The sequence below is a fragment of the Mustela nivalis genome (assembly GCF_964662115.1).
Source record: "Mustela nivalis genome assembly, chromosome: 4".
NCBI classification, from domain to species: Eukaryota; Metazoa; Chordata; class Mammalia; order Carnivora; family Mustelidae; genus Mustela; species Mustela nivalis.
The window spans coordinates 86,954,827-86,981,687 of record NC_139023.1 but is presented as its reverse complement, the minus strand read 5'-3'; the positions used below and the strand labels follow the sequence as shown (position 1 = coordinate 86,981,687).

General features: G+C 34.6%; 1 protein-coding gene across 16 annotated transcripts in view; it reads left to right on the top strand.

The window, feature by feature from the left end:
- BLTP1 (bridge-like lipid transfer protein family member 1) overlaps positions 1-26,861 on the top strand; it is a 217,015-nt gene that overhangs the window by 90,254 nt on the left and 99,900 nt on the right. For all 16 annotated transcript variants that reach the window (XM_082726767.1, XM_082726764.1, XM_082726765.1 and 13 more), the window contains exons 28-43: positions 151-401; positions 3,052-3,310; positions 4,412-5,249; positions 7,961-8,031; positions 9,874-10,047; positions 10,362-10,482; positions 11,829-11,975; positions 12,372-12,499; positions 12,820-13,019; positions 15,819-16,016; positions 17,165-17,376; positions 22,041-22,192; positions 22,648-22,798; positions 22,972-23,124; positions 24,942-25,182; positions 26,336-26,478. In XM_082726767.1, the coding sequence (XP_082582893.1) occupies positions 151-401; positions 3,052-3,310; positions 4,412-5,249; positions 7,961-8,031; positions 9,874-10,047; positions 10,362-10,482; positions 11,829-11,975; positions 12,372-12,499; positions 12,820-13,019; positions 15,819-16,016; positions 17,165-17,376; positions 22,041-22,192; positions 22,648-22,798; positions 22,972-23,124; positions 24,942-25,182; positions 26,336-26,478 (3,439 nt within the window). The remainder of the gene's footprint in view (positions 1-150; positions 402-3,051; positions 3,311-4,411; positions 5,250-7,960; positions 8,032-9,873; positions 10,048-10,361; positions 10,483-11,828; positions 11,976-12,371; positions 12,500-12,819; positions 13,020-15,818; positions 16,017-17,164; positions 17,377-22,040; positions 22,193-22,647; positions 22,799-22,971; positions 23,125-24,941; positions 25,183-26,335; positions 26,479-26,861) is intronic.

Below are 26,861 nucleotides of genomic sequence, written 5' to 3'. Positions count from 1 at the left end.
AAAATAAGCTTTTGTGTTTGTGTTTATGTTGTCTTTTAAAAATATTAACAATTAACTTAGTTTTAATTAATTATCTGCCAAAAAGTTTATTTCCTAATGAGTTTTTGTTATGTTGTTGCTTTTGTTTGTTTTGTTTTGGGTTCTGTTTAGGTTGTGGTTTTTGTGGCCAGATGATACCCTGAAGAATAAGAGGTGTAGGAACAAGTGTGGTTGTCTCGGTGGCTGCAGATTCTTTGGTGGCACAGTAACTGGCCTAGATTTCTTCAAACTTGAAGAGTTGACACCTTCCAGTAGTTCTGCATTTTCAAGCACGAGTGCAGAGTCTGATATGTATTATGGACAGTCTTTGCTACAGCCTGGAGAATGGATTATTACTAAAGAAATTCCCAAAATTGTAGATGGTAATGTGTTATTTTGTTACTTGTGCTAATCTTTTTTTAATCTTTATCCTTTATGCCATTTTTGAGAGAAATTCAGTGTTAGTGTGTTCAACTCAGTTTTTTGAGCAGTCTTGTAGGTAGGTTCAGTATAATCTTCCTTTGTTTTGTAGGTGATTTAACTAAGCCTGAGAAGACTAGTGAGTTTTTACAGTTACCTAAGGCAAAAGTAGGTCTACTCTTCAGACCTATTGTTGACATTGGTGATTTTCCTAGAGAAGCTTGTTCTGAGTATTTCTTTATATATATTCTTATTTTCTGTGACCTCAGCTTCCAGAGATTTACTTAAGAATAGCTGTGCTTCAAGGTAACAGTTGTTTTACCAGTTTACTTATATAGGAAAACTTATCAATAGTAATATTTATACCGTTGGCCCTCATATTACCAACTCTTCTGCAGGATATTCTTATCATTACTAAAACTGATCATGTCAAAAAGAGAAATGTGGCCTTTCCTTAGACCCTGTAGGATAACTTGGCAGATACACAGGTGTGTTGTAAGCAGTAAATGGTGGCTTTAAGTATACTAGATTTAGATTTATCTAGTATCTTATCTCTGAAGACTTCAGAAGTGAATTTTCCTTTGGGTTTTTTAGTTGTATGTTCCTACAATTAAGTGCAGTATTTACTGCTTAAGTTGTCATATGCTGTCAAGAAGTGAAATATGGAAACGTCTTGCTATTTTACTAGTATCAGCCTTTTCCCCTTGATCTATTCAAAAACATTTACAGCACTGCCTTTTGTCAGTAGACCAAAAGGAGGGAAGAAGTAGTTTTGGTTTTCCATGTATAAGGAGCTCTTAAAAGAAAGAGCTGGACTATATATGTCAATTTCTTGCTTTAATGATTTCTCACTAAATATTAATACATAAGTATATACATCTTATTTAAGGTTATTTGACTTAAGCAGTTTTGCCTAGAATAAAAGCAGATTATCCTATAGAATCTGCAAACATCAAAGGTTCTTGACATTTAAAGGATAGGAAAGATGCTAAATAAAATTTATCATTTTTCTTAAAAATATTACTTTCTTACATTCGATTAATATTTGCTTTTAAGGGTTTTCACAGACATTGTCTCATTTAATCTTCAAGTTGCTGTGTGAGTTCTATATTTTCCTTGCTTCTAGTGAAGAAAGTGAGTCTCATCACTGAGATGGAGTTGCACAAAATCAGATGGCTAAGCAGAAACTAGAATCAGGGCCATCAAAGCCACTTCAGTGTTCTTTCTACCGCACTACAGCTGGCACTAATTATAAACACTGCTTGATATTCTGATCTGCAGATCAAAGTTTAACCATCACAAAGGGAAGAAAGAAAATCTACAGGGAAGTTACAGATGGTATAAGAAAGGAAAGAGAGCAAATTCCCTAACCAAACAAAAGCAAAGCTCGTTATAATTCTTACAATGTATAGTAGTGATTATATTGCCTGTTGATTCTTTCAGAAGTGAGCTCTAATTCACGAATCATTATGAGTTTGGTATAGAATTAACCCCTGTGTAAGTATCTGACTTCTGATTGTTGAGGTTTCTAGGAGCCAAGTTTAGATATGCAGTGTTAGAATAGAATTGAGGAGGGCTTATGGTAGAACGCAGGAGTTCCTTGGAAGGTCAGTGACCACTAGTTTCCTGTCATCTGGAAGAGAATGAAACCCATTTTTCTTTTGACATTTATTGTTCTGATTTTTCAATTTATGGTAGTAGAAGTGAATAATACTACTTATATTGTAAGTTCTTAAGTCTTCTTACCCCTTAACTAGAACTAGAACTAGTTCTAGAACTGCATTCTGCTGGGAGAGGTGTTTTTTCCTACTAACAGCTTCCTCTTTTCTTGGGTAATACAGGAATGGCTAGAGGAGAATAGAAACTGGGCAGGAGTTGTTTTTTGTTTTGTTTTGTTTGTTTTTTAATCTAAGCAATTTAGTAGGGACTCCACTTTCATTCCTTCTACCCCCAATTTACATAACATGTCACAGGGCTGAGGAAATGTTCCATATTAAAGAACACATGACAACTGAATGCAATAATATATGATCCTAGGTTAATCTTGTACTGGAAGGGGCAGAGGTGCTTTCAAGGACATTTTTGGGTCAATTAAAAAATTGGAGAGCACATGATAGATTAGATAACAGTATTGTATACATACTAAATTTCCAAGTTGATAATTATATAGAGATTATATATATATATGTTATTCTTCAGAAATAAACACTTAACTCTCTAAGGTAAAATGTCACTATGTCTACAAATTACTCTCAATTCAAAAAGTTGTATGTATATATTTTACATATTAGAACAGATGTGACAAAATGGTTAAAATAGGTAATTCTGAGTAAAAGATATATGGTGGCTTTGTATTCTTTAAAGTTTTCTGTAAGTATGAAAATTTTCAAATAAAGTTTAAAAAAATTCACTGTCTATGGAATTTGGATCCATACTTACTATAATATCTTTTTATAGTGTTGAGCATAATGCTATGTGAAATTGGATATTTGTGCTTTTAAAAAACTGATTATATTTATAAAACTAGGGAATTGGATTAAGTGCTCTTATTTTCATAAATTGTTTTTGAAATTATTATGTTCATGTAACCTACTTTTTTGTTTGTTTATTCAGGTAATGTCAATGGCATGAAGAGGAAAGAATGGGAAAACAAATCAGTGGGAATAGAAGTAGAAAGAAAAACTCAGCACCTTAGTCTTCAAGTACCATTACGATCTCATAGTTCATCCTCTTCCTCAGAGGAGAATAGTAGTTCTAGTGCTGCACAGCCCTTATTGGCTGGAGAAAAGGAAAGTCCCTCTTCTGTTGTTGATGACCATTTGGTTCAAAAAGAATTCTTGCATAATGCAAAAAGAGATGATGGCCATGTAAGGTCAGTATTCAATTATATTCAGAAACTAGATTAGATTAGGAATTATAATAAGATTGTAGTTACTTAAAATTTTGGTAAGAAAAACTTTTTTTCCTCTCCACTCACTTACTGTAGAAAATTCTTTTCTCCTCCTGAACATATTTTTAAATATTCATTTGCTTTTGTCTTGCTAATTACAAAATTTTCATGTGTGTGTGTGTGTGTGTGTGTGTGTGTGTGTGTGTGTATATATATATATATCTCATTCCAGAAATAGGAAAATACAGAAAAATGTAATGAAAATAAATATTTGTCATCATCCAGATACAAAAATTTTAGATTTTCCTCCAACTTCCTTTGCTGTTCCTTCTTATTCCCTATTTCCATGTCCTCCATTTCTTCTTTTCTTCCTCTTTCAGATGGCCATTTGTTAGATGTTCTGGATGCTTAAGACTCTGTTCTTTACCTTTATCTCCACTCATTCTATATTGTTTCCCTAGATAGTTTCAGTGATGATTTGGCTTCAGTTATGATCTGTAGCCAACATCTTCTAAATCTAAAACTCTAGCCAAAACTTTGTGCCTCTAGGCCCAGCTACCTTTTTGATATTTCTATTTGTATGTTTCATGGGGACCTCAAACTCAGCCTATAAAAATTGACCTTGTGCCAGTCATGCTCAACTTGTTCTGCCTCAGTAAATGGCACTAGCACCAGTTTCTAAAGGTGATGATAGTGGGGCTATCTCTAGCTCTTTCCTCTCCTTCAGTCCCTCTCAGTTATTCAAAGGGGCCCCTGATATATTGTGTTAGACAAACTTTTAAAAGATGTTAAAAAAAAAAAAAGGTATAAATGCATTAGTGTCCACAAATCATGGATAGAAGATTACACTTTGGGTTTAAGTTTTTATTATGTTGTAAACTGCCTCGATTTATTTGAAACTACATGAGGTATGAACACTTGTTGTGCTGTTTTGCTACTTTGTATAGATAATTCATTGTAAAATTTTAGATTTTCCTTTATTTGCAAAATAAATGATTAAATTACTATAAAGATTTTATAAGTACTTCTATTGATACTTATACGATGTACAGTAAATGGTAATAGCTTTGCTTTCCATTTTAGCATTCCTACAGAAATTCCAGGAAACAGCCCCGTGTCTCCTAATACTCAGGAAAAGTCAGTAGGTCAATCTCCTTTGAGATCTCCCTTGAAACGACAAGCTTCTGTATGTTCCACTCGACTTGGGAGTACCAAGAGCCTTACTGCTGCTTTTTATGGGGACAAGCAGCCTGTTACAGTTGGAGTCCAGTTTAGTAGTGATGTCTCCCGAAGTGATGAGAATGTATTAGACTCACCAAAACAGAGAAGAAGTTTTGGTTCATTTCCATACACACCATCGGCAGACTCCAATTCATTTCACCAATATCGGTCAATGGATTCCAGCATGTCAATGGCTGATAGTGAAGCCTACTTTTCTGCAGCTGAGGAATTTGAGCCCATTAGCAGTGATGAAGGCCCTGGAACTTATCCAGGTAGAAAAAAGAAGAAAAAGCAAACACAGCAGATTGACTACAGTAGGGGTTCCATATATCACAGTGTTGAGGGACCACTTACTGGCCATGGAGAGACCATTCAGGATCCCCGAACTCTGCCATTCAAAACTCATCCTTCCCAGGCTTCATTTGTTTCTGCATTAGGTGGAGAAGATGATGTTATAGAACATCCGTATGTTGTAGAGGTTGAGAAAACAGTAGAGAGTGAACAGATTACTTCTCAACAACCTGTGATGAATTGTTATCAGACTTATCTTACTCAGTTCCAGGTAATTAATTGGTCAGTGAAGCACCCTACTAACAAAAGAACCTCCAAGTCATCATTGCATCGTCCCCTTGATCTGGATACTCCAACCAGTGAAGAAAGCTCATCGTCATTTGAACAGCTTTCTGTTCCAACTTTTAAGGTATAAACTAAATCATTAGTTTCCACTGTTAGGTTTACTTAGCTAAATCAGTTTTTAAGATGTTTCTAAAATTTTTCTCTGAGTCATTTTAACTACCTTATTGAAAGAAAGAATTTCTGAAGTCATTGCTTCATGTGTGACAATAAATCTCAGGGTTATTGATGAGTATTATAAACTTAAACATCTCAAATTGAGGAGTAGTTTCAGACTTGATTGTCACAATGTTAATCAGTTAATATATAGTCTCTGTCTACATTATGTTCTAAGATTAAGATCAAGTCTGAATTCAAATTTCTATGTGTCTTAAAAATAGAATTTTGAAATTGTTTTTAATAGCTGGTGTTCTTTTTACTTAATCTGTAACTGCTACTGTGCAAATCCAATTCCATGCACTTGACATTTGAGATTTTGTAGTTTAGCAGGAATTGGTTATTTTCCGTTTCTATAATGAATTCTGTAGTGGCATTTTAAAGGAAAACTAAAAATACATTAACAAACTAGTGATAATAGCCGATATGAAAACTATTTTTATGAAATTATACATTTATAAGAGAATTTTTTATGATTTTAAAGAACAAAATTAAGCAGATAAAATTTTTTTTTTAATTTTTAATTTTTCATAAACATATATTTTTATCTCCAGGGGTACAGGTCTGTGAATCGCCAGGTTTACACACTTCACAGCACTCACCAAAGCACATACCCTCCCCAATGTCCATAACCTCACCCCCCTTAAGCAGATAAAATCTGATAGAACTGAATAACTGTGTAGGAATCTTATGTGGTATATACTTACATAGTTAATTTACATATTATTAATTCAGTATTTATTATGAACTGCTGTGTGCCAGGCATTTGATATGCAGTGATGAGGAAAATGGTTATAGGACTTAGAGTTTAGGTGTGGGAGACAGACAGTTAATAGATAAAACAGGTAAGTATATGATTACAAGTTGAGAAGAGTCTTACGAAGATAATCCAAAGATGCTAGAAAGGAGAATAATGGGGGGGTGGAGCTACCTATATTGTATTGACATGAAAGATCTAACTGAGGAGGTAATATCTAAACTGAAAGTATGAGAAGGAACTGATGATGGGAAGACCTGGGCACAGACAGGAGCCTTGCTAAAATTCTCAAGTGGGAGAGAAGTCAGTGCACATAAGTAAGTTAGCAGGGAGACTGCTCTTTTTGAGGCTAGAGACCTAAACAAGGTACAGATCATTAAGAACTTATAGACCATGGTATCAGTTCTTACAATTTCATTGAAATTTCATTAGGAAACCCGTGAGAGCTTTAAGGAAATGTGCTCTCATGTACTTTGGATACTGAGTAGAAGAATTGAACTGTCATGAAGTGGGAAGGGTGGGGTGATCACTTAGGAAACTGTTGGCAGCAGACTGTGTAAGAGGTGACAGGACTAGACTTAAGTACTGCTGGAAATGTGATAGATGGAGCTGGAAAAAAAAAAAACATATATGCATTTGAGCAATATGTGTTGAAGGAAGAAGAAACATTAGTGACCGTTACAAAGTTTTGTGTGTGTGTGTGTGTGTGTGTGTGTGTGTATTTTTTAAGATTTTATTTATTTGAGATAGAGGCAGAAAGAACATGAGCAGCGGTTGCAGAGAAGGACAGGCAGACTCCCTGCTGACAGGTAGCCTATCTCAGAGCTCCATCCCAGGACCCTGAGATCATGACCTGAGCCAAAGGCAGACTTTTAACCAACTGAGCCACCCAGTACCCCCAAAGTTTTGGTTTTAAAGTTGTGCCTCTTGCCCAATATAAATTGTCCATTAAGATAGCAAAATGTTCTCTTTATTCCATGTGAAAGTATGTAGGTATATGAATTTTCCAGTATAAAACTCAGTGGTACTTCCAATACAGAATTGTACCTAAGAAGTTAGAATTATTTTAGTGTTTTCAGTAAATCTTTCTAGTTTGATTAGGCAATCAAATCATTGAAATAAATAAGTCAGGGAAGGGTTTCATATCTTTAGATAAATCAAAATAGATTATAGGTTGTAAGAAAGTAATTTTTCTCTATTAAATCTGAATAACTGTCTAACATATAAAAGGATTCAGTTTGGTTTGAATAATCAAATGTATTATTTTATTTGTTTTCTTTTATGGACATACAATATGTTAGTTTTTCCTATAATTTAATGTTTCTCTGAGAGTCTTCCCTACTTAAAAATTGATTGTCCCAGGAGAACATTCTAAAATTAGTTTAAGAAAAGCTCAGTTTGTTGAGGAATTCAGGAGGAAAAAGATTTGAAGCACTTACTTTTGAGCTTTAGTTGTATAGTCTTTTACCCTCATTGTCAACCCTACCCTGTCATTTATCTGAATAGTCAGAAAATGAAATTGCCAATTCATATTTTATATGATATTTCTCAATTTGTCTGTTAAGTATTTTTTTAAGATTTGTTTATTAGAGATAGGGAGAGAGAGAATGAGCAGGTGGAGGGTAGAGAGAGAGGGAGAGAGAATACCTACACATGGCTCAGTCTCACAATCTTGAGATCATGACTTGAGCTGAAACCCACTGAGCCACCCAGGTGCTTCTATATGTTAAGTATTTTTGTTGTACATATCAGAATCATATTAACAAGGTAATTTGGATATTCACAAATGCCAGTTGATAGCATAAAATTAGAGATCAAATAACATTAAGATTCTAGACTGTGAGTAATATTTTATATTATTTTAGGTTATCAAACAGGGGCTCACAGCTAATTCTTTACTAGACAGAGGAATGCAACTTTCAGGATCAACTTCAAAGTAAGTAGAAGTTACATACTTTTGAAGTTTAAAGTCAGTCTTTATTGATTATTAGATATGTAGAGTTTATTCTGAGAAATAGCCATTCTTTACTTGGCTATAAACTTTATTATTTATTTATGTTTAATTTTTCTCTTTTAATTTAATTATTTGACCCATGGTTTATTTAGAAATGCAATGCTTAATTTCCATATACTTGAGAATTTTAAAAGATATCATTTTCTTTTTAATTTCTAATTTCATTTTGTAATCACATAGTATGGTTTTTGTGATTTTGATCTTTACATTTGTTGAGACTTGTTGTACCCCAGCTTGTGGTCTGTATTGGTAAGTGTTCCACAAACGGTAGAAAGGAAAGTGTTTTCTGCAGTTATTGGATGGAGTAGTGTCCTACACATGGCAGGGTTGGTGGATGGTGTTATCAAATCTTCTATAAGCTTACTGGTTTGTTCACCATTTTTATCAGTTTCTGGGAAAGTAAAGTTTAATTAAAGTTGTTAGTTTATTTCTGCCTTCAGTTCTATCAGTTTTTTAAAAAAAATTTAAAGATTTTTTTTTTTATTTATTCATTTGAGAGAGAGAGAGAGCATGATCAGGGGAAGGGTCAAGAGGGAGAGGGGGAAGCAGACTCAACCATTGAGCAGGGAGCCCAATGTGGGGCTTGATCCTGGGGCCCCAGAATCAGAGACCTGAGCTGAAGGCAGTCGGTTAACCAACGGAGCCACCCAGGCACCCCATCAGTTTTTTCTTAATGTATTTTGAAATTCTTAGTAATTTTTACACACTGATATGTCTGCTTATATCATTTTATCATTACCTAAATTTCCTCTTTAGCGCATATAATAATTCTTTTAAATCCATTTTGATATTAATCCAGCCATCTCAGCTTTCTCAGGCTGAGTGATACATATGTATTCATGGAGTATCTTTTTCCATTATTACTATTTTTTTTTTTTTAACTTTCAACCTGCCTATAGTATTTACACTTTAAGTATATTTAGGTTTTTCCTTGGCATATCAAAATTGGGAACTAATAAGAATTCAGTATTGTAATTAGTTGTAATTAGTAAATAGTTGGCCCTGCATTTTATTTTATTTCATCTTTTTTACAGCTTCTCATTTTAATTTATTCATTCTTATAAGTAACATTTCATTGGCCATCATATGGAGGAATTGTCCAGGGCCTTGAGAAAATGAAAGAAAAATAAGATTAGTTCTGAAAATTTTATTTTTTAAGATTTTATTTGTTTATTTGACAGAGAGAGAGTGGGAAAGCACACAAGTGGGGGAAGGGAGGTGGCAGGCAGAGGGAGAAGGAGAGGGAGAAGCAGGCTCCCCACTGAGCAGGAAGCCTGAAGTAGGACTCAATCCCAGAACCCTGGGATCATGACCTGAGCCGAAGGCAGACACTCTGGAACATTTTTAAAAAATGAATTAATTACCATAAATAATTCAGTTCTGTTGTCTGTCATGGCTTTGCCAACATTTATTAGCAGCCACTAGCATTTCTGTTGGACCTAATATGCAAGCCATAACTTGGCATATCAAAATTGGGAACTAATAAGAATTCAGTATTGTAATTTTCATAATTTGGAAAAGCCCCATCAAGTAAATATATTGACCTTTTTCTTCTTACTTGATGTATTAACCATCTTTGATCAGTTTGCATATTTGCATCTCACCTATCTCTGCCAAGCATTTGGGATTATTAAGCATTCTGATTCCATGAAAATTTTAGTTGAAGTAAATGTGTATTTGAGTGATTATTCATCTTAAGGAAACTCTAACTTCTGTTCTTTTTCATGGTCTTTTTAATACATATTTTTTTATTAAATTGTATAGTACACCATATACCCCTCTGGAAAAGAAAACTGTTGATAACACAGATGATGAAACATTGACAGAAGAGTGGACCCTGGATCAGCCAGTCTCTCAGACCAGGACCACAGCCATAGTTGAAGTGAAAGGGACTGTTGATGTTGTTCTGACTCCCCTGGTAGCCGAAGCTTTAGACAGGTATTAATTTTGTTGAAGAATATAACTTTTAAGTAATGTTTTAGTAAATGATTAAGTATATGTGATATAATTATCATATGTGATATATATTCATGAAGAAGAATATTGATGATGGCTGTTTTGGTTGCACAAAGATGAAAATAGGTTTAAAAATAATAGATTTCTCAGTCCTGCAAGGAGCTTATAATCTACTGAGGGAGACAAAACTACCATGAATGGACTCTAGAATGGAACATAACAGAACAGTTTAGATAAACTAGGCCATAGTATTAAGTGATATTTAGGTTTTTCCTGTACTATTTTTCTTCCCTCAGGTACATTGAAGCAATGGTTCATTGTGCTAGTACCCGCCATCCAGCTGCAATTGTAGATGATCTCCATGCCAAAGTCCTCAGGGAAGCTGTCCAAAATAGCAAGACTACCTTCTCAGAAAATGTAAGAACTTTTTATTCAATGAGTTTAGCAAGTTGAGAACTCTTCATGTATATATGATATCTGAACTTGAAAAAAAATGGAATATATTAAAATTTTATTAGCCATTTAAATTGGAACACATGGACACTTCTAAAAAGTCCTTATATGTTTGCTATTGGCTTCTTAAGAGATAATGTATATAACTATACTGTGGATTAAATAGCAATAAAATATTTATTAAATTTGTAGCTTTATTTTTTTCTTTTATTTCGGAAGTAGCTTAATTAATTGTAAGCCTTTCCTAAAGAACTTTGGTCCTGAGTGAATGAGCATTCTTCAGGCTGGTACATTCAGTTTCTAAGACAGCAAAGCTACATATAATTTGGCTTTTCTCTGTGATTAGATCATTTATATCTTAATATTTTTGAGATTATTTTATCATGGTACCATGAGAGACTATGGACTCCAGGCAGGAATCAAGCTGAGGGTTTTAGGAAGGTAGGGGGTGAGGAGATGGGTGAGCTCAGTGATGAGTATTAAGGAGGGCACGGATTGCATTGAGGACAGATTGTTACATGCAAACAATGAATCTTGGAATGCTACATCAAAAACTAGTGATGTACTGTGCAGTACTAATGATGTGCTGTACTAATATAACATAATAAAAAGATTATTAAAAAATGCGTATGATTTTAGGTTGGAAAATAAAGTGGCAGGCAAAACAGATGCCCACTAAAACAGAAAAAAAAGTATTTTTGAGATTATTTTTGTTCAGCTCAGTGACTCAAGTCATCATCTCCTGTAGGTGATAGTCTACTTATGCAGTAGCTCTAGCTTTGGAGCCAGTTTCTTAGCAGTCATATCCTGATGCTCTTCTGGTGATTCTCCATCTGCCTTTCAAATTTATTTGGGTCATATTTAGGCAAGAGACCAGAGGTAAGGTAAAATGAGGCTGATTATTTTTAATGATCCAACTGTTCAAAACATTGGCATTTCCGAGGATAGAGGAGTATACATCAGTTTGAAAATATTCCCAGTCAACAAGGAGGAGCCAATTATCAAATCCAAAATCTATTATCAAATAAATACATTTTAGTGATTCTAAAATAATACTTATTGCCATTTTTTTTCTGTTTCTCTCTACATTGGTTTCACTTTATTTTATATAACTTCTCTCAGCCCTGAAACTGCCAGTATTTTTCTTAGCTATTCGAAGTTTGGACTTAACGAGTATGGGTGCTAGCTGGGATGGCAGCCGGCACATAGATGTGCAGAAGGGAGCACAGTGAATAAGCAAGTTGCTTTTGTGGACGTTGTGGAAATTATGAAAGTTCTATGAAATAACAATTCTACTTTAATCTCTTTAGCTATCTTCCAAACAAGATGTTAGAGGAATAAAAACTGAACATGCTACCATAGGAACGACTAATCAAGGACAAGCACAGACAAGTCTTATAATGAAGCAAGATAATGTAACAATTAAAGGTCTTCAGGCTAATGTTAGCATACCAAAGGTAACCATTTAATATTTTAAAAAATTTTCCTGAAAGAGGAGAACATTTTGCTTGTTTTTGTCCTCTGAATTTACTAAACTGAATGGCGGTAGAATGGATTATCAGATCAAAAATATGTATCTTATTCCTTTAATGATCTAATATAAAAATTAATAATACAAATAGTTTACGTAAATGGAATATTGGGTGTTATTTACTAAAACATTACATATCCATCCAGTAACAATTGAATTATGATTACTCAATGAGTCTCTGTTTATAAGCTTTATCTTCATTACTCTCAGACACATAGATATACCATTCCTAACAGTAGTTTTTCATTTTCCTGTATATCTTATGTTTAAGTGATAATATTTCACTTTGTATCTCTGAAATTTATGACATTTTGTGTGTTAGGTAAACTTATGTTTGTTACAAGCCTCAGTGGAAGAATCTCCAAGTACAGCTCCTAGTAAAAGTGTGACTCATGTTTCTCTAGTAGCATTGTGTTTTGACAGAATTGCTACACAAGTTCGTATGAACAGGTGAGAAAGATTTTATTGAGCCATAATTTTCTTGTTGGTTATAAAAGTAAGCCATAACCATTTAAATACATTTCTGAAAATTCTCATGTTTAAACTCAAAATTGGTATTGGAATTTCAGGTATTACTATAGATAACAAAAGTTATTTTTAAAAGTTTTTACTGTTTTTACTCATACTGTTTTTCAGTAAACACTGAAAAATTTATTAATAAAGGCTTAATTACAACAGTGCAGTTTTTTAAAATAGCTGCTTATTAAATGTTTTTACTGAACTATATTATTTAAATGTTAACCATCATACTTTTTTAAATTTTTATTAAGAGGTGTAGTTGAAGAGACTTCAAATAATACAGAACCTGGTAGAACATCAAATTTTGATAGATATGTCCATGCCACTAAGATGCAGCCTCAGTCATCTGGATCTCTCAGATCAAATGCCGGAGCAGAAAAAGGCAAAGAAATTGCAGCCAAGTTAAATATTCATCGAGTTCATGGGCAACTTAGAGGTCTTGATACAACAGGTAGGATCTATAACAAATATTTTTTCTTTGACATGTAAAAATGTAAGAGGATAATGCAAAAGGAAACATGATTTTTTTCAAATATTGCTACAATTTGAGTATTTTTATAGAAAGGTATTTCTGCATATATTGAGCACATGGTATTTAGCTGTTTATTTACCATGTTCTATGAGAATGAAAGTTAAACTTTGGTAGGAAAGTAAGTGGTATGGTCCCAATTAGGAACTGCTTGTATCTCTTGTTTTCTTCATGGTATCAGCTTGTTCATTAAAGAAGAGAGAGTATGAATCTTTATTGTCTTTCTTACTTTTTAAAATCATTCTGTTGGCACAACTTCGTTAAAAAGAATTAATTGCAGTATCGAAAGCAGATAGTCAAGTTTGTAAAATACAGTAACAATTAGAATGATAGATCTGGCTATGCCTTTTAAATAAAGTCCCTGGTGAGGTGAAAAAGAAAACCAAAGATGTCACGTACCCTTTTAATATTTTTGATGTAATTCAGTGCATTTAGAAGCTTAAATGATCTCAGACAGTCAAAGATTCAATCTAGAAAACATGGAGTTAGTTAGTCTTTTAGAGACGATTGCTATGCTAAAATCTACATGTGGGACAGATGACGAATCCTGAATGTACAAATGATTACCTTGACTTTGCTCATTGTATTCTGTAGGCTCTGAAGTTTCCATGATTCTTGTCTGTATTCTGGGTCTGCATAACTGTTGTGGCTTTCTCAGATCTTCTTTCAGTATCCTTGTGTTTGAGAGCAAAGTTTGACTGAGGATTCCAAATAAAGAGACTTTTCTTGGCTACCTGAGATCTATCATCCTAAAGCTGGTACAAAATACAGTGGCTGGTATACAAAAAGACTTTTATCAGCTCTGTAATGTACACTGATAACCAGTTTGCAATTGCACAAAAGTGCAAGAAGTAACTAAATAGAATTTTGAAAGGTACACTGAACATTGTATAAAAATGCAAGGAAAATGTAGTTGTCTTTGCTTACATGTTCAGAAGATATTTGTGAAAGGATTCTCAATAATCTGATGACATTTGTTACCTATAGGAAGAGGAAGTATGTCCTTGTGTCAGAGGCTTTTCATTGTATACCTTTTCACTCATTTTGTATCTTTGATCTCTGAAAGTGTATTACTTAATCAGAAAATTTATATACCACATCTTCTTGATCCATTCATCTGTTGATGGACATCTAGGTTCTTTCCATAGTTTGGCTATTGTGGAAATTTAACTTTAATCCTCACCTTATTTCATAATAAGAATAAGTTTACGGAATTAAAGGCAGATATAAAAAATAAATAATGAGAAAAGCATAGAAAAATTTAACTGAATATTTACTCTCTGATCAGAAAGTTTTTCTAACCATAAATGTGAAATATAGTATTTTCATATGATGGAGTATTATGTAGCTTAAAATAGTATATTTGAAGAATTTTTATGCCATTAGGAAATTATCTTGGTTTACTGTTATTTGAAATACCAGAATCAAAGCTGGTTTGTTTGTAAAATAATCTCTAAAAAGCTAGAAGGAAATTTAATTTGATTGTAAACAAGTTATCTCTGGGTGCTAAATTTACATTTTTTTTCATCTTTTTTTTTTCTTTTCTGTATTTATTAGCAGTAATCAGAGAAAGAAATGAAAAAAAGTAAATAGAACATAAGCCTTTGCCAGACATACAGGATGTTAGTTTCCATATCATATTATAAGTGGTGAAATTATGGCAATGTCTGTTATGAATTATAATTACATAAAGTGTGTTAGCCTAAAGCAGTCCTTTAGTAAAAGCTATAATTTCCCTATTTTCTAATGTTTTTGTTGTAGCTGGGTAATTAATTAGAATGATTTTTTTTTGTAAGATGATGAGAAAGTATTTAAAAATAATTTACCATGAAGCTGAATTATTCAGGAGCTTTTTTTACTTTAGATTTTTAGAGTACCTATAATCTTTCAGAAATGAACTCATTCTGCCTCTGAGCAATTATTTCTTAAATATGGAATCTTTTTTCCTCCCTTTTATTTCAGTGTGATTCTGGCGCTTTTTAAATTGTAGGACATTAGACATTATTTCAGAAGTTGATTACTTCATTTATCTTTCTTTTTGACAGTATTAAGATACATTTTTAAGAAAGACACTGTCCCTCATTTTTTTTTTAATCTCCCTGCGGTCTCAAGCAGATTCAAACTGAATGGGACTACAGTTAGTTCTGCCCAAGAAGGACACAAAGTTTGGAATCAGACCATCCCGGATTATGTTTTCTATGAGGGGCTGTTTTTCCCTAGAACATAGTTTCCTAGCAGCTTGAGTAGCCTGGAGCTGGCTTTCCAAATTGTTGCTATTTATGCCTTTGACAATGTCATCAACAGACCAATTTACAGTGTCCTGGTTGTTATGGTTCTCCTACAATGGAGAGGTAGCATCATTGGGAAACAAGCTTACATTTCTTCTTTTCAGCATCTGGTCATCGTTTTTAGCTTTCCTCAGCTCCATATTCAATGCCACCTCATTTCTGTACTGTCTTTCCCCTTGTTCTTGAATCTGTTAAGGCAGGCAGCTGGTAAATTAGCATTCTCGTTGGTGGACATGGTTATGAGACAAAGGGAGAAAGCTACACGACCGGCTCAGGCTTCCACAGGAGGCAGTCTGGGATGCGCAGGCTATGTATGAGTCAGCTGCCCTCAAAACGTCCACCACGGATCACCCCAAAGACGGTGTCTAAATGTTTTTTAAAACAATGCAAACCTGTCTTTAAAGATGCTCATTTTGCTCTCTTTTGGTAATAGATATTGGTACCTGTGCCATCACTGCTATTCCTTTTGAGAAGTCCAAAGTTTTATTTACTCTTGAAGAGTTGGATGAGTTTACTTTTGTGGATGAAACTGATCAGCAAGCTGTTCCAGATGTAACTCGAATAGGTCCCAGCCAAGAAAAATGGGGTTGGATAATGTTTGAATGTGGACTTGAAAATTTAACCATAAAAGGTAAACATTTTTTCTTCCATTTCTGCTTAAGTGAGGGACAGATTGGTCCCACATTGCTAAAATGTTTTGAACAACTGTGACTTTGAATAACCCGAATCTGCATATTTAAGCATAAAGTTGGGACCTGGGATTATTTACCAGGGTGGGTGCCCCATCCCAATTCTGTAAGTGGGACTTCCCCTTCAGTGTGTGATTCAAATCTAACAGAGCATGTAGGCATACAAAACATTACTGCCTGAACAAAAATATCTGTGGTTAAGAAAAAAAAATTTTTTGAATAAAATATAGAGCCACCTAGCTTTTGACAGTTTGCATCTTTGGAAACTGAATTTTTTTATTAGGAGAGTTTGGAATGATGAAAATACTGTAAATCCTTTATCCAGTGACAGACTGACTTACAGTTATGTAACTCACAGTTATATACAATTTTCTTCTTCATTATTGAGTAATATATAAAAAAAGGAAGGCTGAGTTGTATGTAAGGCTGAGTTATAAGTTATATGTAAACTTTTAGGTTTAGTCATATATATAATAGTAATCAAGTATGCCTACAGTTCTTTACCTGATAATCCAGTCTTACATGACCTTTATAGATAAGGGCAAAGTTTTGATGAGAAAAAAAAGATCTTTATGAATTTTTAATTTTTAAAAAAATTTTAAAAAGATTTTACTTATTTGTTTATTAGCGAGCACAAGCAGTGGGGAGAGGCAGAGGGAGAGGGGGAAGCAGACTCCCCACTGAGTAGGGAGCCCGACTCGGGACTCAATCCTAGGACTCCAGGATTATGACCTGAGCTGAAGGCAGAAACTTAACCTACTGAACCATCCAGACACCCCTGTGAATTTTTATTTTTATTTTTTTATCTTTATGGGTACTGTAGAGTACAGCATTGAGATACCCACTGTTTTTTTAATTTTGTTTTTTAAAGATTTAATTTATTTATTTGACAGAGACACAGAGAGGGAACAAAAGCAGAGGGGAGTGGTAGAGGAAGAAGCAGGCTTCCCACTGAGCAGGGAGCCTTATGAGAAGCTAGATACCAGGACCCTGGGATCATGACCTGAGTCAAAGGCAGACTCTTAACAACTGAGCCACCGAGGTGCCCCTACCCACTGCTTTTAATGAATACGTTCCTTCTCTCTTACAGGAGGAAGACAGTCTGGTGCTGTTTTATATAATACTTTTGGAATTATGGGTAAAGCTAGTGTCACAGAAAGAGGTGGAGTGCTGACATCCAATAATTCTTCTGATTCTCCAACTGGCAGTGGCTATAATACTGATGTCTCTGATGATAATCTTCCTTGTGATCGAATAAGCCCTTCTTCAGACCTAAATGGAAATTCTGTTTCAGATGAACAAGTTGGTGAATTTTTAATCATAGTAGTGCTTTGAAAAAAATAACAAAGCTACTCATTTCAAAGTTAATTTCTGGAGTATATTTGCTTCTTTCAGTATTTGGAATTTTTGCTTAAATTGTAGTCAATATATTTTGGTGATTATACTACTAGAACATAATTTCTGAAGCATAGGTACTGTACCATAGATATATTTTTATCCATCATAGTACCTTGTTTAATGCCTTGCTCATATTGGGCACTTAATAATATTTGTTGAATTAATGAATTAATAGAATTTCAGAAAAGTAGGCATCGCTTTGATGTTGTCTTAAGGATTTTAGCAGAATTCACTTAAATACTTAGTTTTGTCACTGGTAGTATTTCATGTAAGTTCTAAATATTTTTAGTATCCACCCATTTTAGCTAGAGTCCTGAAGAATATCTTATATATAACTCATTTATTATATTTAATATGGTAGAATGTCATGATTATTAATAATAGAAATAATAAAAATATTCAAAATTCTAGATTACAGAAGAGTTGTACCACTAACCGATGGGTACAGATTTTTTCCTCTTTGAAGTTTCTTTGTCTCTAATAGTATTGTAAGGATACTGACCTAGACTTGTGAAGATTGAAGGAGATAATATATATGAAAGGCTTAACTCAGTGTCTAGTACATAGTAAGAACTTGGTAAATGTTGTTTTTAAACACATATGTACATACACTTCTGATCATTTGGAAATTAGACCAATTGAAGAGGGAAAAAAAACACCTTTTGATTAAGAATTGTTATAGATATCCACCATTCATTGGCATAATCATCTCTGAAACCCAGGTTTCTGGTAGTTTATTTTTTGAAATATTTATTTTGATTTGATGCATAATTTAGGAGTCTTTTTTTTTTTTTTAATTTATTTGATTGACATAGATCACAAAAAGGCAGAGAGTCAAGGAGAGAAAGAGGAGGAGGAATGCTCCCCGCCAAGCAGAGAGCCCAATGCAGGGCTCGATCCCAAGACCCTGGGATCATGACCAGAGCCGAAAGCAGAAGCTTTAACCCACTGAGCCACTCAAGCGCCCATAGTTAGGAGTCTAATCACAGTTTTCTTGTGATGTCTTTGGATGTATTTGAGTGGTGGTCAGGGATTAAGCACTTTTTTTTTTTTTAAAGATTTTATTTATTTATTTGACAGAGAGAGATCACAGGTAGGTAGAGAGGCTGGTGCAGAGAGAGAGAGAGAGAGGGAAGCAGGCTCCCTGCCGAGCAGAGAGCCCGATGTGGGACTTGATCCCAGGACCCTGAGATCATGACCCGAGCCGAAGGCAGCGGCCCAACCCACTGAGCCACCCAGGCGCCCCAGGGATTAAGCACTTTAAGGAAATTTAAAAATATAATAGCTTCTCACTGGACAAAGGAGTTGGGAAGAACCCAGCTCTTGTTTCCTTCTCCTTCTATCCCACTGAAATATTTGACAGAAACTCAGCTGTCATCCTTGATTTCTGTGATCCTCCTCTCTTTGCTGAATATCCCTAAATTTTGTAACATTGCTTTCTTTGGGTTCTCTGACTTTTCTTGGTCCATGTCCTCACTCAGTTCTTTGTGCTTCAGTGTGGGTATTCTTCCCATGTCGTTCTTGGCTACCTTTTTTTTCCCTTTTTTTTTTTTTTTTTTGGAATTCTATATGTCCACTCCCTGATTTACTTCATTTTCTAGTTCTGCTCCATAATTTGATGATGCTAACTCTCCCATTGGTTAGCTATCTTCATTTACACATGCCATAGTTACCAAAAATTCAGTCAACCTAAATCCAACTTATCCAACTTTATTATTGTTTTGCTTCACATACTATTATAATTAGTTACTTATTATCTATAAGCTGCCTTCTTTTTTAAAAATTTTCAGTTCCTGAAAACTGTCTTCTTTATCTTTTATAAACCTTAGTGCCTAGCTCACAACCTTATCTGAAACCCACAGGACAGATATATTTGAGAACTAAGATTTTTTTTCCTTTAACAGAAAGGTAATATGGTATGTGTTTTATATGTCACACAAACTCCTAATGGAATCTGAGACAGCACTCCGTCTTGAAATATTTAAATACTTTTGCAGCACAACATTCATAAAAATTCCAAGTGGGATAAATAGCCTCTTACCAAATTCAGATCAGGTTTTGATGCCACATTTACACAAAAATATTTTGATTTCTCAGTATAAGATTTAGAGCTGCAGATAAGGAATGTGGACTTATATTTAGCATCTGCTAACTTTAAAATAACTATTGCCTACAATTCACATTGTTTTGTGAACTATTGCCTATAGTTCACATTGTTTTAGGATTCAGAGCTGTTTTGTGGATATTCATTCTTTAATCATCCCATGAGGAAATGCCAGTCTTTTATCTTGACCAGTAATAACTAAAAGTGAATTAGAGAACTATGAAGAGACATAACAAGTGGTAGACTTTTTTGTTTATTTCTTTAACATTATGCTTACCTCCCTGCATTCTAAAGAGTGAAAAAAAAAAAAAGTAGAAAGCCAGCCGAGTGCTGCAGGGCCCGGCAGGAAGGTGGCATGGAGCGGAACCCTCAGGGGCAGCTCCTCTCATAGGAACAACTGGACAGGCCACACTGGGATGCCTCGTCTGGGGAGCCCTGTGGACTACTTGACTCAGGATTTTGTCTCTGATGGAACACCTGTATATACCTATTTCAGACACTTATCCTCATCACCTTTGAAGAGGGTTAAGGCAGCTTTACGATTTCTGACGGGAGCCTTAGAGATGATTTACAAATGAGACAGAGAAGTTATCTAAAAGGTGAATTCTATAGCCCCAACCATCTTAAACCCCTTTATTAAAAAGTATTTGTGAGTGGTTTAGTCATATTTAAAATCTTGTAAGACCCTCTGACTTTCAGCCCCTATCATCTCTTGTATTAGTCTTTCTGCAAGTTAACCCTACAGAAGGGTGCTGTGCATTGCCCCACCTGTCTGGTCAAAGCTCCCTCCCTTCCTGGACCCCTGTTCCCTTTTGTCTGCCTGCCCAACTGCTCCTCATCCTTTGGCCTCAGCTGAAACCTCACTGCTGTGGGAAGCCCTTTGTGACCTTTCTGGGTAGAGGCATATATCCTCTGTGCTTGTCTCTGCTGCATCTTGCACATTTCTTTGTTAAAGGCTCAGTAATCACACCAGATAGATTTAGAATGTGAGCCTCTTGAAGGTACGGATAAAATCTTATTCATCTTTGTATTTTCATTACCTAGAAGGGTCCCTGGCACATGGTGTCTTCTCAATAAATATTTATTGAATGATTAAATGAAGGAAGGAATGAAGATAGATAGTACATTAGTATAAAATCTATGGAGATAGGTTTAAAAAAAAAAAAAAGCCAGGTATTTAGCCTGAAGAAGGAGCCTCCAAATTTGTGCATTCCATAGTGTGTACCCAACAGATTCACAGAGAATTATATTTGAAGCTGAATTTGTAGAGCTTCCAGTGAGCTATAAGGAAGAAGTCTTTGCCACCTAGGCAGAGGCTTTCCTTTAGTCACCTACAGGTGAAGAGCTGTATTAAGTCCCTTTCAACTTTAAGATGCTCAATTCCTTCATGCTCAGCTCTACCATTTTCTATTCTTTGGCTTGGACCAGTTTCCTGAGGGCCCATGATGGAGACACAATCAGCATGTAGAGCACAGTTCCCTCTTCAGTAACCTGCTACAGGCTTCCTCTGTTGGAATGGTCCAAAAGTTTAACGAGTGAAATTTTCATATTATCCCATATTCATTTAATAATGAAGAGCCATATGAAGCTAGTACTTGTAGTTTTCAAGGCTGTAACACATAAATGTGTCTTTTTGACTCTGTAATTCTCTTTTCATAGAAGTTTGATCCAAGGGAAACAAAAAATCTTTACTATAGCCTTGTCGCCAAATGTTTTGCTTCTGTCATTCAAGTGAAGCATTTGGAGCCTGTTGGGGATTTCAGTGATCTCTTCCTGTCTCCAAAAGGGTCTCAAAGATATGATCCTCTCCATCCACCAGCATTTTTGGTTCAGAAACTGCAAAAAAAAAAAAAAAAAGTGGTGATTATACATTTTAAAAAATTACTACTTCTTAACACTGATTCAGATTGCTGTATAGAAGATAAATAGGACTATTTTATTATAGAGTATTTATTTGAACATGGACTATACTAGTATTTTTGTGGAATTTGTTTTTGGAAATTTGAAATATGTTGTTAAAATGGAATGGAAAACAGATTGTTGTAGGAAGTAGAAGACACTGATTTTATCATTCATTCTCCTTAATAGTTGTATGAATTTTGACAAGTCACAAAACCTCTTTCTCTCACTTTTTTCATCTGGAAAAAAAAAAATACTTAAACATCCCTAAACAAATGTAATTGAATGAAGTGATAAAGAGAAGCATTCGGCTCTGGATCTTTTATTTACGGCTTACTGCAGTGCAGTGGTTTTTCAGTCTTTGCTCCGTAGAGCTTCAAAGTTCTATAGGTATTTCTCAGAATCAGGGTTAGGCTGAGCAAGGTTTATGTTACCTGTTTTATATAAAGGTGTCACCTGTAGAGCTTGATTCGATGGGAAGATCTTGTGCTTTAAACATTTAGTTGGGCACTAGTGGTTTTAAGCAGCTATACATTAGAAGTTTTTGGTTTTTTATTTTATGTAGGATGAAGGAGTTGAATCTGATGATTTGAAAAAAGATCTACCTCTGATGCCTCCACCTCCAGATTCATGTAGCATGAAGTTGACCATCAAGGAAATTTGGTTTAGTTTTGCAGCTCCCACCAATGTGAGATCTCCTACACATGCATTTTCTAGGTAAAAAGTTTTAAACATGTAGTACTATTCCTTGATTTGTTTTCATTTTAAATAACCTACAATTCTGTTTCAGTTATTTTTAAGTTATTTTTCTGATCTGTATAGCATTAGGGTTGCCACCTTCTTACCATCTTTCTTACCTTATGTTTTCTGTAGACATTATTCTTATCTTGTTTGACCCTTTTTCTTTCATAGGGCTTTAGTTTTACTATTATATGTCATGCCACCATGAACTTCTTCCTGTCACGTCTAATAGGTTTTAATATGTTTCCTTCTTTTCTGTTATCTTTTCTTCACATTTTCTACTTACATGTTTATGATTTATCTGATAGCCAAAATGAAAAATAATTTTGCCTAAGTAAAATGGCTACTAAGTATAGTAAGTATGGAAGATTGTTTGAAATATCAGTCTTGACAGTTGTTTTTATAATTTTTTTTTTTTTTAATTTTCAAAGGCAGCTGAATCTTTTAAGCACTGCAACTCCAGCTGTTGGTGCATGGCTTGTTCCCATTGATCAACTCAAATCATCCTTAAACAAATTAGAAACTGAGGGTACCTTGAGAATTTGTGCTGTTATGGGATGCATAATGACAGAAGCATTAGAGGTATGTCTGTCAACAGTACAAGGTATCCGATACGGTTTATTAGAGAACATGATCTCTAATTATTCATCATTGTTGGAAAACAACAGACCTGGAAGTTCTTGATTACTGGATGTCTTCTATTTGCAGTATCTTTGATACATCACTCTGTATCTGTTGTTTTTGCTTTGTTTCAGAATAAAAGTGTACATTTTCCCTTAAGAAGTAAATACAACAGACTTACAAAAGTTGCCCGTTTTCTCCAAGAAAATCCTTCATGTTTACTGTGCAACATACTACATCACTACCTGCACCAGGCAAATTACTCCATCATTGATGATGCTACAATGGTGAGTTACTGAAACCATATGTTAGCTTTAAAGAAGCCTCTACTCTTGGGGTGCCTGAGTGGCCCAGTCAGTTAGTATCCTGCTCTTAGTTTTTGCTCAGGTCAAGATCTCAGGGTTGTGAGATCAAGCCCTGTGTTGGGCTCCATGTAGAGTCTGTCTCTCTCTAACATAAATAAATATATCTTAAAAAAAAAAAAAAAGAAGAAGAAGAAGAAGAAGCTTCTGTCCTTTTGAAGAGCCATTCATTGGCCCATAGTTTGAGATGCAGCTGGGAAGTCCAAAGGGGAAATATGGTTAAAAATACGGGCTTACAGACAGCAATGGGCTGAGATGAATGATCTGGGAAGTGCCAACATGAAGGTGTTGGAAGCTGTGGTTATGGATGAGCCTTCTAGAAATGATAGTATGTTGAGTGAGAAGCTGGTCAAGAAAGGATATCTGAAGTACACCAAAATTAAAGGGGGGGGGGGACATGAAAGAAAGGTGGAAAGAGCTACAAAGAATGCTGAGGAGGGAAAGGAAGAGGTAGAAAAATCAAGAAAAAATGTCTTAGAAGCCAGAAGTATAAAGAATTTCAAGCAAGAATCACCAGCCTGAAATTCACAGAAATGTTTAATAAAAGAAGGGCTAGTTAATGGTTATGGGGAGAGTATTTAATAACACAAAATGAATATAATATATGTCTGCCTCTAGAAAAGCACTATAGAAGGTAACACCTCTTCATTTGGGGTTTAGAACTTGAGATCTCTCATCTCACCAACCTTTTGGTCAATAGAAAATGCACAAAAGGTTTGCCAAATTAGGATCAATATGTAATAGCCAGTCAAACTTCTGATAACCTCCAATGAGAGAGAATCTCTAGTAAATGGTAGATTTGAAAAAGGTACTTGGACCTGAGACTACTATAATGCTTTTTACTCCTACCCTGTGAAATGAAGACTGGAGGTCCACAGTGCAAGGCTAACTTGCCTGTCTAGTCACAGGCAAAGAGACCTTGAAACAGAATGGCAGGCATTTCCCATGGATGGATGGTCTGCCGAGATAAAACTTTTAATGTAAGAGGAAAATACACAATATGGCTTTCATTACGTGAGTCTAAGAATGAAAGGACAGGCAAAGAGATCTGATGTTCCTCAGAAAGTAAATGAGGTGATTTCTGTTGTTCAATAAATAGCTCTCTTCAATTAGAGCAATTTCTCTTAACACAGGGAATTATAAGAAAGGGGTTGGAGGGGATTTGGATATTTTACTCTTAGGCTAAGGTGTCAGTTGGAAGAATAACCAAATTTTCTTTCTTATAATCATTACCATGTGGGATAAGTATATTCTAAATTATGTAGTTGTTACTGATAATATATTTAACTTTCAAAAAAGTTACAAATCCATCTGTGTCCAGCATTCAACCATAGTGATTTATTTTTTCTAATGTTAAAATAGTGGTGGTTACCTAATCTTTGAAGGGAGTAATTTCATTTCCTCTTTGTTTAATGAATATCCTGGATAGCTCAAAATACATTTGATTTCCTCAATAGAACAATAAAGGTAAAATGGATTTAGTACTTCTTAAGGAGAATTCCAATTTTTTACCCCATGTTTAGCCTCTTAGTCACCTGGTACTGCATTGTTTATGACAGAAAGACGCACTATTGTGTTTAGAAATTGAGTTCTATTGTCAGCTTAAAATACTCTGTTTTGCGGACAAATTATAACACATAGATTCTAGTTTCTTCATCTCTAAATGGGGGTTATGAGATTTAAATGAATAAATGTATGCAAAGCACTTAAGTGGTAACATTATTTCATCATTGTTTTTATAGAGTGATGGACTTCCTGCTTTGGTAACTTTAAAGAAAGGTTTAGTTGCACTGGCAAGACAGTGGATGAAGTTTATTGTGGTGACACCAGCCTTTAAAGGAGTTAGTTTACACAGACCAGCTCAGCCACTGAAACCTCAATCAGCTGTGGACCACGAACATGAAGAGGGGCTTGGGCTAGACAATGGAGGTGGTCTTCAAAGTGACACCAGTGCTGATGGAGCAGAATTTGAATTTGATGCAGGTAATTTTTAAATATTTTAGTCAAATATTATACCTTGGTAACATATGTATGTGATAATTTTGATCGTTTGTGTCCCAAATTTGAAAATGTTATGGCTTAAGTATACAAGTATGATTTGTATTAGTCCAAAGGAATGATAATAATGTTGGAATCTTTATACTGACTTTTGGTTTTTACATTTAATTTCATGAAATATGATAGATTTCTTTAATCTATCCCATACAATAACAGACATCTTTGCATAGCTGGAATATTTGAGTGAAGCATGTTAACTTCCTTTTGAAATTCACATTTGAAAAAAAAAATTCATATTTATATTTGTTCATCATCTTTCCTATACCACTTAAAGAAGTCTTTGAATTTTACCTGGTGCCTGGTTGATTCTGCATTTATGTAGTATTTTAGAGTCATGCATTCAGCCTATAAATCTGTCAGCATCATGACTATGCCAGAATACAGGTAGATGTGCATTTTAGAAATGTATGTGCACACTTTAATGCTTTTTCAGAGGAAAATTTTTGTTATCACAGCATGTAATATTAAAAAATACTGAATTATGATATTTTGGAAGAGTTGAAAGTACCATGAAAAAGGACAGTAGCCTTAAAACTAGAGGTCTCAGAACACTGATATATAATACATTAACCAGCTTTTTAAATTGTCTTTAAAAAAAAAAAAAACTTTATACTCAACGGGAATAATCTATGAGGAAGGTTGCCTGGGTAGCTCATTTGGTTAAGCATCCGACTCTTGATTTTGGCTCAGGTCCTGATCTCAGTGTCGTAATACCAAACCTCATCTTGGCTCCCTTCTAATTAACCATCTGCACATTCCTTTGTTAATCTGAAATTTCTATACTTTTAGGTTAGTTGGTTTTTTCTCTCTAAACCCTTTGGCTGAGGTGTGGAGGGACTAAATTCAAGCTATTTGTTTCTTTCTTGAGACTGAGTGAGAAGATTGGGGTTGGGAGAGTAAAAGAAAGAAAAAAATAATATAGCAGATTCCACAATTAATTTCAAGGAAATTTAATTAATTTAATTTGTTTACTCAAGGAATATGTAAAGTTGAGTGTAATTTACCACCAGGAACACTCGTATTAATATTTCAAGAAAATGATAATCTATAGCCCACTTATTCTTTTTTACTGTTTCAGCCACAGTCAGTGAACACACAATGCTATTAGAAGGAACAGCCAACCGTCCTCCACCTGGTGGCTCTGGACCTGTTACTGGAGCTGAGATAATGAGGAAACTTTCTAAGACTCATACCCATAGTGACTCTGCATTAAAAATAAAGGTACATTTTTGTTGTTTCTGGTTAAAGTAGACTTCCAGGGAAGACCTAAATTTCTGATATCTCAAATTCAAAGATTAAGTATTTAAATTTAAATATTCAAATAGTATTTTATATTGAATATTTTATATTCAAGAATTAATAATTTAATAATTGAGTAATGATAAATATTTTTATAGTTGAACATGATTAGCGACATAATAGTTTGAATTGAATTATTTTATGACTTTAATTACGCTGTTTTAAGAAACTTATCCAGTGCTTGGTAAGACATGTATATAGCAAGGTGGTTAACTACCACCTTGGGAGCCAGACAGCCTTGGTTTCATTCTGCCTCTGACACTTAGTTGTTCTGTGACTGAACAAATTTTTAACTATACTGTGTG